This window comes from Lathamus discolor, chromosome Z (assembly GCF_037157495.1).
Source record: "Lathamus discolor isolate bLatDis1 chromosome Z, bLatDis1.hap1, whole genome shotgun sequence".
NCBI classification, from domain to species: domain Eukaryota; kingdom Metazoa; phylum Chordata; class Aves; order Psittaciformes; family Psittacidae; genus Lathamus; species Lathamus discolor.
In genome coordinates, this window is record NC_088909.1 from 80,945,816 (window position 1) to 80,960,472 (window position 14,657).

The following is a 14,657-nucleotide window of genomic DNA, read 5'->3' on the forward strand; positions in this document are numbered from 1 at the left end:
GTCAAGGGACTCTGCTCTTCTAAGACCGCACCTGCAGTGCTGCATCCAGCTCTGGGGTCCCCAACACAAGAGGGATGTCAACCTGCTTAAGCAAATCTAGAAGAGGCCATGAAGGTGATCAGAGGGCTGAAGCACCTCTGCCATGGAGACAGGTTGAGAGAGTTGGGCTTGTTCAGCCTGTGAAACACCAGGCTGGAGAGGCCTTTGAGCAACCTCATCTAGTGGAAGGCATCCCTACCCATGGCAGTGGGTGGTGGAACTAGATCACCTTTAAGGTCCCTTCCCATCCAAACCATTCTGTCATTCTACAGTTATGACTGAATTATGTATCACAATCGTTACTCTCCGAAACATAGTTTGTACTTGCACTGCGATTTGAGTGCATTCTGTTATCACTCTGCTCAAAGTCCCATGTAACATCAAGTGATTTCAAATAAGTGAATTTTATATTATGCAGTGAATTTTCCATATGTGGAATATCTAAAAGGACTGTACTGGACCATAGCTCTTTCATCTAACAAATGGCAAAATAACTAAAATGTATTTAATTTACATTGCTATGCTGCTGATAAACTAACCAACTCTGAGAAAGCTCTAAGGACCCATGGCATAGAGATTCAGTTTACATTTACATCATCTGTAAAACTAATTTTATAGGACTATTGTGTTGACAAGACAAGAAGCAGTATCACATAGGGAAAACACTTCGTCGTTATTTTTTATCTCTTAGGCAACACAAATCTAACCTTTGTCAATGTCAGGTTAAATGTCTGGGCAAAACACAAGTAGAATTTTGAGTAATCAGGTTACTTGAATGCTTACAGTTAAGATTGTGCTGAAGCCGTTCACTGAAACAGAGGCCTCTAACAGCAACTAATCTTCATAAATTAAGTATGGAAGATGCGAAACAAAAAAAAACCAATCACAGGTCCAAATTCACATGACAAATCAATGCCCGAATTGGAATTATAAATTAATACCTTCAGGCTACAGCTCCTGCACAGATCACTAAAACAAATGTCCCATAAACACTCCATATACTAGACAACAATTGCATACAAACTCCCTCAAGGATCTATTTCTTAAGTGTAATTATTTTGTACATTTAAAAAAAAAATATGTAACACACTTCTCAGCCTAGAAATAGCATTTAGCAAAACCCTACTGGCATGAAAATCAAGTCACTTCCAATACTGATGATTTGCAAAAGAGCTTCAGATTTTGACAAAAGCAATGACAACTTCATAGGCTAGATTTTTTTTTTTTTAATTTGAAAAAAAAAAGAAAAGACTACTATGGTATCTTGGAACTAGGGTAATTTATTAGGCAGTCCTCTGTATGAATACTTCAGGGAACTAATCCTCATTAAAAGAGAGTCATACATTTTCTCTTTAGACCATTATTATAGGAATAGAAGTTCAACTCTAGAAGATGATGTTACAGAAGAGACATCTGTCTCACTGGCAAATATCACATCTAGTTTGCCTACTGGCTCCATAGCTACCCTTGAGAAGGTTATTGAGAGATTGTTCTAATGCAGCCAGAAATACATTTCATTTTGGCATGCTTGATAATGAGAAATTATACATGCCTTTGTATCTAACACTGCAGTTACATGCACCCCTTTAAGAGGTAAAATATTACAAGCTAAAAAAGCTGAGCAATTAGAACTGTAAAGTTCAGCTAGAGGACAATGAGTCTTAATGATCAATGCCCAGCAAATAAGGCATGAATGTTAGAAGAAGTGGTCTGTATTCCTTTCTTGATTCAAAATAATGGCTACTCTTAGATCCTAACCATTTGTAGGTGTCCACTCTAAGGCAGTTAAGCACTGATCATGAAAGATGTCAGGGGACCAAAGCCACCAGTGATAATCAAAGTTGTCAGTTCTTGCCATTTCTGCAGATCAGCTGCTAGCCCACAAGGCTGACAAACAGTACTGGACATTCAGATCAAGTCAATATTTGATCTTTCAAAACCTTCCTTTCTTAAATACCTACTAAAGATTCTACCACAGTTTTATAGAGTTTTTTGAGTCGTCAGGATACGACATGCTATATAAGTACTTTTTATTAATTATGGTAATCAAATCTTGAAAATTGAATTTAAAGAAATCAGAAGCAATGCAGGTACCAGAGGAAAGCAGAGGAAACATTTTTCCAGCATAGTGATACTGCTGCAAGTAGTATATAGTACTGGTCTATTCAAATGCTAGATGATGAAGCATAAAAAATGCCAATTCTGTACCTGACTAACTCATGCTTACACAAGAGCAAATTATTCTTAAAGAAGTAAAATTCCACTCAAAAACCCAGATCAATACAGTAGGGAGTGAAACCAATACTGTAAATTATAATACTAATACGGCAAAAATAAATGTTTCCATAAATTGGTTAACAAATCTTTCTCGACCTCCTAAGTAACACCAGGAAAAAAAAACATTTAATGTTTCTTTCTTAAATAAGGAAGAATCTCCAAGAAAAATATGGCATTCTAAGCCCTGAATCAAAATAATCATTTTCCCCTATTTCAGCAGGCTTTCTTTTTATTTTTTTTTTCTTTCCAATACCTAAACGGGCTGACAAGAAAGCCGTAGAGGGACTTTTTACAAGGGCATGTAGTGACAGGACGAGGGGGAATGGCTTTAAGCTGAAAGAGAAGAGATTTAGACTGACTATTAGGAAGAAATTCTTCCCTATGAGGGTGGTGAGGCCCTGGCACAGGTTGCCCAGAGAAGCTGTGGCTGCCCCATCCCTGGCAGTGTTCAAGACCAGGTTAGACGGGGCTTGGAGCAACCTGCTCTAGTGGAAGGTGTCCCTGCTGGAACAAGATGAGTCCTTTCCAACCCTAACCACTCTATGATTCTGTGATTCTATGACATTACCAAACATGCCTTATATGGCTTGACTACTCATATCAGATCAAGCACATCTCACAGGATACTAAGTGTGCTATGTCATAGCAGAAGGAAAACTACAGCTGTAGAAGTAAAAATTTTCACTAATCAAACTCTTACATAAGCCACATTTTCCATTCACAATAGTTTTGTCTTTCTGTTTCCTTTTCTTACAAAGTAACAAAGGCAAAATGTGGCAGGGGGGTTGGAACTAGATGATCTTAAGGTCCTTTCCAACCCTAACTACTCTATGACTCCACGATTTTATGACTTTGAACTTCTGAATCATATTTAAAACACTAAAAACCACATACAAAGAAACCCATACTGAATTCAATCTGTACACTATTATTATATCATTTAGGGCAATGGGAAATTTTAGTCAGCTTGAATCTAAAAACAGTTTCTAATGTTGCATACCCAAATATTGCTGGAAAGAAATCCCTGGGACCAACCAATGTGCATCCAAAGTCAGTATGCTTGCTCCTTCTGCTGAATTTGCTTTTTTTATTGCTTAAGTGAGCAGAAATATAACTGCATTAAATACAAAAGAATAATATTACCACAAGCTAATATACCACATTGAGCTTACACCAAGGTTCATTACATAAAAATTATTAGTATTTTGAGTGTGACACACAGTCACACTGTACTGCCACACTTATTTTTCTAAACTGGCAGCCTGAGCTGTAATTTCTGGGATTGATTCCCCAGCCCCCAGCATTTCTCATTGCTCAGTCCTTTAGACTTTAATTCCACAAAAACAGTCATAATCAGGAAGCCTCAGAAATCAGACATATATAGGGAAAGGTTTCAGGGAGAGTGCAGAAAAAAAACCCAAACAAACCCAAAACAAACAAAAAAAAAGCACCAATAGACCACAAAGAAACAATTAACCCAATCATTTTTCTGTAAGAGAAACGTTCAGATCATGTAGAAACATACACATAAAAGAGTACACGCAGTGACAAAAAGAAAACACAGAAGTCAATGTCCAAGCGATCCAATGAAAAGGAAATTAATTTCTGCAAAGGACTCCGTATTAATAGGAAATCCAGAAATTCTCTACTAAGATTTAAGTATGCTGTCAAATACGATAGCATTCTAGTTGCCAAATTAGGATTCTGAAATGGCTGACAGTGTCAAAGAATGCTGCCTTCATACTAATAACAGACTCCAATCGTCTCTATTCACAGAAGCTTCCTAATAGAACCTTAGTATTTGAAGGAGTTCAAATACATTAATTTGAATATAAATTACCTGTATTAGAAATGGCTACACACTATCCAAACTGTGGGAAGTGACATGATTTGCACATGAACTATACAGCCCCAATTTCTTAGTTTTTCATAATAGTACTACCCCGTATCTTCTTCTTCCTCCATGTTGTTTACATTTATGATTTTACCAGACCCAGATAAACTAAAATATAAAGTAATGCATCAATACACAAATCCTCCTTGTAAGGGGGATAAATGAATGCAAAAATTACAAAGGAACTACAGTATCATAGATATTACCAGCATTATTTTTGTTCAAAAAACACAGACAACAAAAAACTGGGTAAGTATGCATGCTGAATTGTATTTCTGGTAACTCCAGAATATGGATGAAGCATCTTCATAAAGAACATAGTCATTAATACATTTGATACTGATTACTCCCCTGATACCTGACAACAAACATTCCTGAACATGGTCAGAATAATCTCCTTTGAGTGGCATTCATTTAGCCACAGACCTTTAACACATACACCAGCATGTGCCAGGAAAGCTAATGAGGCATCAGTTTGCCAGTCTCCCTCAGCAGTTCTTCAGTCTCTGTTTTGGATGTAAACATTCTGCTCATCCAAAATCTATTGTTTCTCTTCTGATATTGTCACAAACACATGCTGATAAATTAGACTGCAGTGAGAAAAAGTTGCATGAAAATAAAATAAAATTCCAGTTGCAGCTAGGAAATACCAATTACTGCCATGTCCAATAAAACCGTTAATTACTTCCTTCAATCAATGAGCAGACAGGTGCTTAATAGCTGCTTGAAATGATTCTAAGGCAATATTTTCTTTTCTTACAAAAATACACCCTCATCTACCAGAAGGAGAATCATCACATAAGGAGGAAAGACTGGAAGGTATAGGACTTCTTGTTGGGATGCTGCTACTTTCATGTAAAATTAAGACACTGAAAAGCTAACAAACTACCAGACATGACAGTAGACGAAGAGCAGAATCCTTAATATTAACAAACCAGTGTCATCACATCATCATCTAGCCAAATTATATCATACACATCCATGCTTAAATCCATGCATTAGACATTTTACACTCTGTTTCAACTATAACATTGAGAAAGGATCAGCAAGCAAAAGGAATATAATCTCTAATTAAAAAATAGCAATTTAACTGCAACCTACCACATATTTAAATCTTTAATTACTTTACTAGATGAACCTTACTGTTAATATCATCTTTTTTTGTGTAAATTACCAGAACACTTTCTCAAATATGCTCTGTCTAGCCCTCGAGGTATCCATACCCATTTATGATAAAGATCATGGGCCTAAGCTGTCTCTAATTTTCAGAAAGATGCTTAACAGCTAATTGAAGTATCATGCATGGCAAAACTGCCACTCAGATAAAAAAGGGAGTATGGCTTTCCCAAACTAGTGAGATGGAAGACCCCAGTCAATGACTTCAGTCTAGGAACAAGAAGGGAGATGTTCTTCTGAGGGAGAAGTTAAAATTACAGCACTGAGCTTAACAATACCTAAATTCTTGCTAAATGAAAGCATAATATTCCTCAGTTACATGAAGAAGAATCTATTAACAGGCATGCTGCCTCTCTCTGAAATCAAGAAAGGTTGTTGGTAGTTGTAAGCAATACCTACTGTTGACTAAAGGTGTAATTGAAGGGGCAAAAATCAGGAAGTCCAGCAAAACTCCTACCCTTAAAGAACAAAAATAAGAGATGCAAGCAAAATGTAGGTACAAAGTGCAGGTAAACACTAAAGCATACAGCAATGCTGGAATTAGAGCTGTAGTCACAGACATGGTTATCAGCTCCATTCTGCACTACTCTACACTGAGTATCAAAGTGTTTAAAGGAGTGTGAGGACCAATCTCCAGTTTTGCAAACTGAAGAGATTCTGAAGAATAGTATCTGGAAACTCTGTGTGTTGCAGAACTAAAATGGTAAGGCAATATGAAAAAGGAACGTGTTTGTTTTCCATTTTGATGGATAGTTTTGATGCATAGCTCGATAAGCTTCACAAGCCATGTTTGATAGATTAAAGTAGCTTTATTCATCAACTTTGGCTGTCTGTATATGTGATTGCTGGGTAAAGCATGTTTACTTCTTACTTCAGAGAAGCAAATCCCTATCTTGTATAAATTTCTCAGCTTTTGTAGCCATCTGCACAACACAGTGGCTCTCTAAAGTTAAAGCACTCAAGGAAGCTCACAAAAAGAGCTGAGAAGTTGAGTTTTAACTGTTTTGATTACTAGTTAAAAAGATATCTAGTTAAAAAGAATCAGATTTCATGTCTGTAAAACTATTTACTTTTTTGTAAAGAACTCTGTTTTATAGATCACTGTCATTTATCATCATTACTTATGGGTGTGCTTCCTTTCCTTAATTCCTACTGAAGACAATGTATAGCATACAATAATGTCTGCAATTTATAGTGAAGATTTGGGTAAGCGTGCTAAAAATTATGGCCCAACATTACACTTCCTATTTATTCAATTAAATTAGACAATGTAATTTCTTGGCCACTACTGAGCATTAAGATTATTTTTTTTTTTTTAATTACTTAAAAGTACCGAAATGCCACATCAGAAGCCTAGTCTTACACATTCCTACAAAGGCCTGCTTTTCGTTGCTTTATGCCATATAAAATTAAGCAGAAAACTGCACTAGTAACATCCTCAATAATTGTTCAGCTACAGAAATAGAAAGATCTTTTGCTGTTTTCTAATACACAAAGATTGTTTTCTTTATGTTCGAAAACAGAACTATGTTTTTCCACCTCTTTTTATGCTTGTGAAAACATGGTATTTACTTTTAAAGTCTTTCACACTATTCACTACTTGTAAACCTGCTTTATTTTTATTTTAAATCAATTGAGTAAAATTGATTTACCAAAACTACAGGGAGAGAGATATTTACTCTTTCCACTTGAAACTAAGCAAAAGCCTGGAAATAAAGACATATCTGAAGACTCCCAATAAACTTTTGATGATACCCAGAAGTCTGTAGTCTTTTTCTTGAATGAGAAGATTCTCAAATATTCAGTGTGTATCAAAAAACAGACAAGTGCAGTATAGCGAACTATGGCTTACACGTAAGATTCATATTCAAAGGATTCTTATGTCATTTTGTCTATGTTTACAAAATTAAAAACTTGTTCTTAAAGACAACTGTTACGAGTTCTAATAAGGAATGTCTGACTGGTGAATATACTCATTTTAAATGACGTGCTATTGTTCAGAGTTTTTTGCAATGGCAGATCCAATGTTTTTAGAAGGATTTGCATGGAAACAAGCAAAAACTGCATGACCTTTCTATGGATTCAGAGGCCTCACCGATACATTTCCCAAAGAGAAAGAAATTATTTCATTTCTGTTGTTACTGCAAAGGCCTATAGTTGTGGTTTAATCCCAGCTGGTAACTAAGTACCACAGAGCTGCTCACTCACTTCCCCCCCACAGTGTGGGGGGAAGAACCAGGGAAAACGAACATCAGTGTGCTCTCAACACTATTCTCAAACTAAAGCCAAAACACAGCACTGTACCAGCTACTAGGAAAAAAATTAACTCTATCCCAGCTGAAACAGGTCACCTATATACATAATACAGAAAAAGATCATACAAAAAATATATTAAATAGTACACTCACCTTCATCACTAGTTGCTTGCTGTTTAACCAAAGTCATTGGAGATCTAGTTGGGGGTTTATTTAGTGGATGACGCCAACTCTTAGATATTTTCATTCTTTCAACTCCCACTGACTGAAAAGTTAAAAACACAACTAATTTAGTATGTAATTCTGCAAAGTAAATTTTGATTAAAATATTTTTCTGTAGAGGTGTCAATTCTGTAAATACTACTTAACAGACCAATAAAACATTTGTCTCTAATTCAGAATATACAATTTCACTTAAAAAGAACAATCCTTGTCAAACACAAATAGTTTGACATATAACTTACAGCAGCCCTTCCCAAATTACACAGCATATATCCTGGTTTGCTCAGGTGATGTTTAAGAGGAAGAACAGAAGCACAATAGAACCACTAACTGACTGGGAAAATGAGGCAGAAACCCATTGACTTCATTTGTAAAAAAGTACAAAATTTCTGAAGTATAAAAACGACCTTGAGTTGAGACCAGAAATTAAGAGCACTGAATGCAATTAACATGTTAATTTGCAATATGAGGAAATTCCTTCTTCCCTCAAGCACCGTAGTGTACATTCAACTTGAAGTTACACAAGGTTCGAAAATTAAAGCCAATGCTACAAGCTCTGGAAGTGCAGCTTTCGAAACTCCAGACTTGAGTACCAATGGGGGAATAATGATGTAAAGCAATTGCTGATGGAGCTGAGGAATGGCGCACTAGCAGAAGGGTGGGAAAGACAGTCTCATATGATCCCTATAGACCACAGCATTCTGCTTCTCAACACCCTAAATCTAACCCAGCAGGTTACACACATTCCCCTGGACTAATTTGAGGGTTGAAAACTACTGCTATACAATAGGAAGAAAATTATGAAACAACATATTTACTGTGATAAACAGAAGGAGGAAGAACGCGGTTAAAGCACAGGACAGGTTTAGGATCTAGAAAGTTACCAAGTAAGTAAAAAGGGAAAGAAGATCAGACTTTTTAATTGCATATGTACAACACATTTCTTCTTAAAAGAGAAAGAAGGAATGCAATTATACTGGAGAATATCTGAAAACTCATATATAGATGGCTGAAAGGCACAGAAAGAGATAAATATAATCTCTAATACATGGTGATTAAGACATTGAGATGTCTATAGTGCTCCTTTCTACTACAGTGGAAAGGCTGGAGCAAGATTATTAAAACTCACAACATTGCAAAAAAAAAATCAGTAGTGCACAGTTCATGTCTGTCAAAGGGTCAGCAAGATTTCGCTTAGGCTTCTAAAACGTATTTCCCACTAAGTCTGGAAATCTGCAAGTGGATTTCCTGACCACTCTCTGCCAACCTGGCACTGAACTCACAACTCAGAAAGCTACTGTGACCACCACAGCTTAATTTATTGGTTTTTTGGCTTCAAATAATCAAAGCTGCCCACCCTCCACAGCAGAACAGCAAGAGTAAAACAAGGCTGTGAGTTTGTAGATGACCCAATGAGAAAACATTATTAAAACTACTACTAAAAAAAATCTGAACAGATTCCTTTTATTAGAGGGATCTTTTCCTTCAAGTGTTTCCTTTGCATGTTTCAGGCCATTAACAAAATCCAAAAATAGCAAGTTTCAGACCCCAAGATCATTCTATCTGTATTATCCTGCAAGAGAGAATTCTTGAAGATTCACTTTCTCCAACATTGATACTATGGACACAGTTTCAACTAAAACAAGAAAGTCCGTAAGATTTTGTAAACTTCATAAACAATGTGAAGTAATGTAATACAATGAAAGCAAACTCTGTTTCCACCTAACCTGATGCAGAGATGCTCCTCATATTTTCTTCCTCCACTTCTTCATTTGAAAAGGGCATCAGTCCAAAAATAAATTACCGTGCGTTCCCACATTGATATGTTCTGTCCATGGACAGTAAGGCTCAGAATCAACCTATTCTGCTGACATTTTACAAGTATACTCTTAAATTGCCTTAAGACTTGGTCAGAACAGCCCTTTTTTTGAAACACAAATACAATACTCATCTCTAATACTTTCAATTTCATGTCAATAGCAATAACTAAAGCTGATAGCCTTGCTCCTACCAACAGACAGCGAACATGGGAATAGTTTGAGAATAGCTGCTGACAGTTTGGATTCACAGATATAAAGTGAAATTACTAGGTATCTAAAATCAGAGGGAAAATATGTCAATAAGCAGGCTCCAGAAACATTCTGCTTTTGGATCCAATTCCCACTCTTGCCTGAACATTTCAAAACATGTTCAAATTAGCATCTAAATAAAATCATGCATATTCTTAAGTTTTTTAATATGGATATCAGGTCTTACTAGAAAAAAGTTCAGTCACATCTCATCAAATCAGGAATATATTACTATAATGATGTAATTTGCTTCACATACACTGGATGCTTCCATGCCATCTTTCTCATCGTTCTTTACAACAGGTACTTCTCCATGTTCCAACATACTTCCACAGCTTTCCAGGTCACTGATATCTTCCTCTATCAAAATATTTTCCTCTTTATCTCGGTTTTCAGCTTCAGAAGCTTGTCCCTCTGACTTACGGCATGGTATGGGTGAAACAGACTGATTCTGAGATGTCAAACTCTCTTCTCTACAGCTATCTGAAGTCGGCATGCAAGGGACCGAAACTTCAAATGAAAGTGGATGACTGGAATCTGTCCTGTTCCCATCTTCCATTTTTGTTTTCTCTAGTACAGGAACAGGTCTCGAAAATGAATCTGAATGGATGCTTCCTACAGATGAAGAATATTATTTGTTAATATATCTCACTTTATATTACCGTATTTTATTCCGCAACAATCTGAGTTACTCAAATCTAAAGAATGGTTCTTCATTTAGAAACCACACAGAAAATCATTTGGTAAAAGGACATTGTCCTGGGTTTACCAGGAGCCGTTTTGCTCCTTCTTAGTAACTGGTGCAAGCTCTGTGTTTTGACTTCCAGCCTGGGCAGAGAGCTGATAACACCAATTGTTTTTAATTGTTGCTAAGTAATGTTTATTCTGGCCAAGGACTTTGTGAGTCTCATGCTCTGCCAGGGACGAGGGGAGGCCGGGAGGAAGCAGAGACAGGACACCTGACCCAAACTAGCCAAAGAGGTATTCCATACCACAGCACGTCATGCCCGGAGAGGTAACTGGGAGTTACCTGGAAGGGCACGGTCTCTCTTCGGGGGGGTCGAACTCGTTCGGCAGTGGTATCGTATTCTCTTATCAATATTATCACTGGTGGCAGCAGTAGTGATTTGTGTTATACCTTAGTTACTGGGCTGTTCTTATCTCAACCCATGGGAGTCACATTCTCTTGATTCTCCTTCCCATCCCTCTGGGAGCGGGGAGGGTCGGGCGGGTGTGAGTGGACGAGCTGTGTGGATTGGTTTAAACCACGACAGACATAAACGTGGAGTATAGGTTTGATCAAGGAATAAATTAAATGTGAATGTTTTTGAGTTTGGTGAATGAACTACAGTTTTAATCACTTAATCAGTATTTTGTATTTGAATTACAACAGATCTTCATGTCATTCAAAATAATCAATATTCATGTAGACTGTTTATCCTCACAGCCAACAATTACTTTGACTAGTTGGAAAAAATTATGAAAAGGTTTGTATACTTGCATATATACTGAACTTTATACCCCACATTTGTACCTATTATGCCTGTTTTAAAAATTAAAATAAATAAATACTATTGGTTTATGTCGTGGTTTAAATTTGGAAGATCTGTTTCAAATAGATACCAAGAATATTTTGAAAGCAACAGCATTGGTGCAATAATGAAAAGCAATTAGCATAATTTTATATTTCAGTGATGTTGAAGGGTGAAATTGTGTGGATTTTCCTCTATCAAAATTTAAAATGCTTGCATGGAAGATACAGATGCTTGCACAGAATAGGTAGAAGAGTGAATTAGAGAGGTCACACCAAAAACATGCTCCTGAAGATCTCAGTGGCACACACTGGTGTATTCTGATTCAGCAGCATATCCAAAGCATCAAAGAAAAAGACGCTCCCCATTCTTTTTTTACAGTGGCTGTTTGAACTTGTTTTTCTGAAAAATTTCTTTTTTGGGTCAAATGAATACAAAATTTAGTAATACAAAGCCAAAACTAAAAATCTCTGTGTACGAAGAGTACTGCCTTGACTGTGCAAAACTGACATACTAACTAGAGATAATGCAGGACAAATGACCATCTCCAATGTGAGTTTCCACCATTGTGTCTATAAAAGTCATTTTCTTTACAAAGGTCCAGGCACCAGTCTTTATTAGCACAAAGGTTAAGAGGACAGCTCTCCACTTTTCTCTGCTTTCCTTGCTTTGTCAACAAACGCAGAGTGGACATTAACTAAATACTAGTTTCCTAGAGGTCATGAACATGCCAAACCTCTATTAAAAATCAGGGAAGGCTGTAAATAAATAGAACCACCTCTTTTTATAAAAAAAAAAAAAATAAAAAAAATAAAAGAAAGAGATTATTAGAACAGACCTGGAAAGGTCTTATAAAGCACCAACTAATTCGCAGGAATTTCTAAGCCTCCATATTGGAATACTGACTTTGTTATCTTTATGTGGATCAATCCTATGTTTACCACTTCCAAATAACCATTAACATAATCATTAATATTCATAATCTGGGAAATACTGCCTATATGCAATTTGCAAGTCAATTTTCAGTATCAATATAAACCCAAATGGGACTGCTCACAAAGTTCGGTTTACTTTGCCTTTCAGAACAGCAATGTGAAACTGCACCTGAACTACACAGAAATGTGAAACAGAAGAAAAAAAGCCCAGAACAGACCAAGTGTGTTAGTATAAAATAGTTTTGTGGAAAAAAAAGGACTATCTTTGCCTTTACAACTTGCATTGTCAGCCAGCTGGAAGCGACAAGCAATCTTCAGTCTCAGAGCATTTTTGTGCACAAGTATAAACGACTTCTGGTATGCAACATTCTTCATGTAAACACACATAACTTACTATCAGCATATATGTTCTCAACTGTTTGTGTGTTAAGACATTCTGTATCATTTCTCTATAAAAAAAATTTGCTGTTAAATATTATCAATCTACTGAAGAAATATAATTTACGAAACCTAATCATTTTTGCCCCTTAAAAAACACTTCACTAACAGTTTAGGTGGTATTACTCTCAGCTCAGAATATTAATTTTGGCATTTTTTCATTCTTACTGAATATCAATCTTCTCTGCATAACTACATAAGCATTTTAGTATGCTACTTAGGATAACACTATGCTTTATCACCCACTGATCTGTGGCATTAGAGTATCAACAGCCTACAACTTTCATGTGAAACATAATCAGTCCTTATCTCACCTGCAACCTTGACATTATCCAACAAATGTTGATCCAGCTGCATTCTACTACTGTCGTCTTCTCTCCCAGAAGGCACTTCTGTGTTTACAAGTCTCACTTTTTTCCCAGGTTCTTCACTGACCTTGAAGCCATCAGTAGCTGCTTCAGTTGCTGTGATTTCTGCACCAGCTACCATAGCAGATGCTCTCTTGTCCTCTGGAGTTTTAAGCTTTTTAGATCGAGATTTGGTGTGAGGGAAGCTGCTATAAGAGATATTGCTGTCAGAGTCGAATGTCTGTCTTGGATAAGATAAAATGTCTACCAATATATATGTCCCTTTCACCTGCTTAAAGTGGTAAAAAACTGACAATTTTTCATCTTTTTGTGTTGAGATAGTGTTTACAATTTATTAAGTGATAGATTAACAATTGATTGGATCTAACCTTCCAATCTTTTATCACCATGCTATGGCAAAGTTATAAAACTGTAAAATAACCTCATGTAACTATTACTTAACAAGCATCCAAAGGAGCTTTTTAATGAATCATTCTTTAGAATCTGAAACAGAATACCCCTTATAAAAGTAATGAAGACAAAACATTCTCAGCTGCACTAAAATCAGGTTGCATTGCAAACTCAGATGCTAATAAAACACTACTCTGAATATCATTATAAAATAGGACCTGCTTAGATATTTAAATTTTTAAATGCCTTTTAAGGAAAACTTCTGATAACTAAATATTTTGAATGGCTACAGTATCAAACAATACATTCCATAATGCTATGTTAAAACCCCAGAAATTAAAGCTTCCGCATGTTTTTGCACACTCAGAAGTAGAAGAGAAAGGTTAAAGCCAAAGAAATGGCACCCTCCGTCAGAAACTGGTTTGTAATTTATGTGCTTGGGATAAAAGAAACAGAAGGTAAGTACAGTTTCAAATTCAACTATGTGACACAGGAGGTGATTTTTACGTGCTTCATCACACATCAGATTTCAGAACTCGTAACGCACTAGTTAATAAAAGCCCAACAGTGGCAGGCAAATAATGGTTATAAAGGTCTTGCATCTCAGACTATAGACGTCTCCAGAAAGATATTTTGCTACCCCTTACATTTTATCCTACGTTGATCGATGTGTATCTTTCAACACCCTCTATAAAACAGTAATTTCCAGAAAATTTGCCTGAGATGCCCACCAGTTCACAGCAAATATTACTGTTTACATGCAGTTCAAGATGTTCCACTGTTGCAAAGTATTTCAGCCGCTAATGTCAGAGTTAAGCTCTCCCTGTCACTATATTCATGAAGATTTCCATGGATGGTATTTGTATTTCACTCTGCTTTAACTTGTATTATTCCCATAATCAAAATGATGACAATTGCAATTGACACATTACACTAGAATTGAAACTGAATAAACATTTTATCCTCTCTTTTCAGTACACAGTTATAGTGCCTCAACAAAAGCAAACTCAAGAATTAAAAAGCATTGGAATTGTGTTTTTTAGCTTAGCTAAGTGCAAGAAA

The 14,657-nt window shown here is 36.3% G+C and overlaps 1 protein-coding gene across 7 annotated transcripts in view; it reads right to left on the reverse strand.

The window, feature by feature from the left end:
- KDM4C (lysine demethylase 4C) overlaps positions 1-14,657 on the reverse strand; it is a 261,790-nt gene that overhangs the window by 108,425 nt on the left and 138,708 nt on the right. For 6 of the 7 annotated variants that reach the window (XM_065662337.1, XM_065662336.1, XM_065662335.1 and 3 more), the window contains 3 exons: positions 13,152-13,393; positions 10,192-10,547; positions 7,795-7,906 (listed from right to left, as the gene is read on the reverse strand). In XM_065662337.1, coding sequence (XP_065518409.1) covers positions 7,795-7,906; positions 10,192-10,547; positions 13,152-13,393 — 710 coding nt within the window. The remainder of the gene's footprint in view (positions 1-7,794; positions 7,907-10,191; positions 10,548-13,151; positions 13,394-14,657) is intronic. The other variant, XM_065662339.1, reaches the window with a different exon arrangement.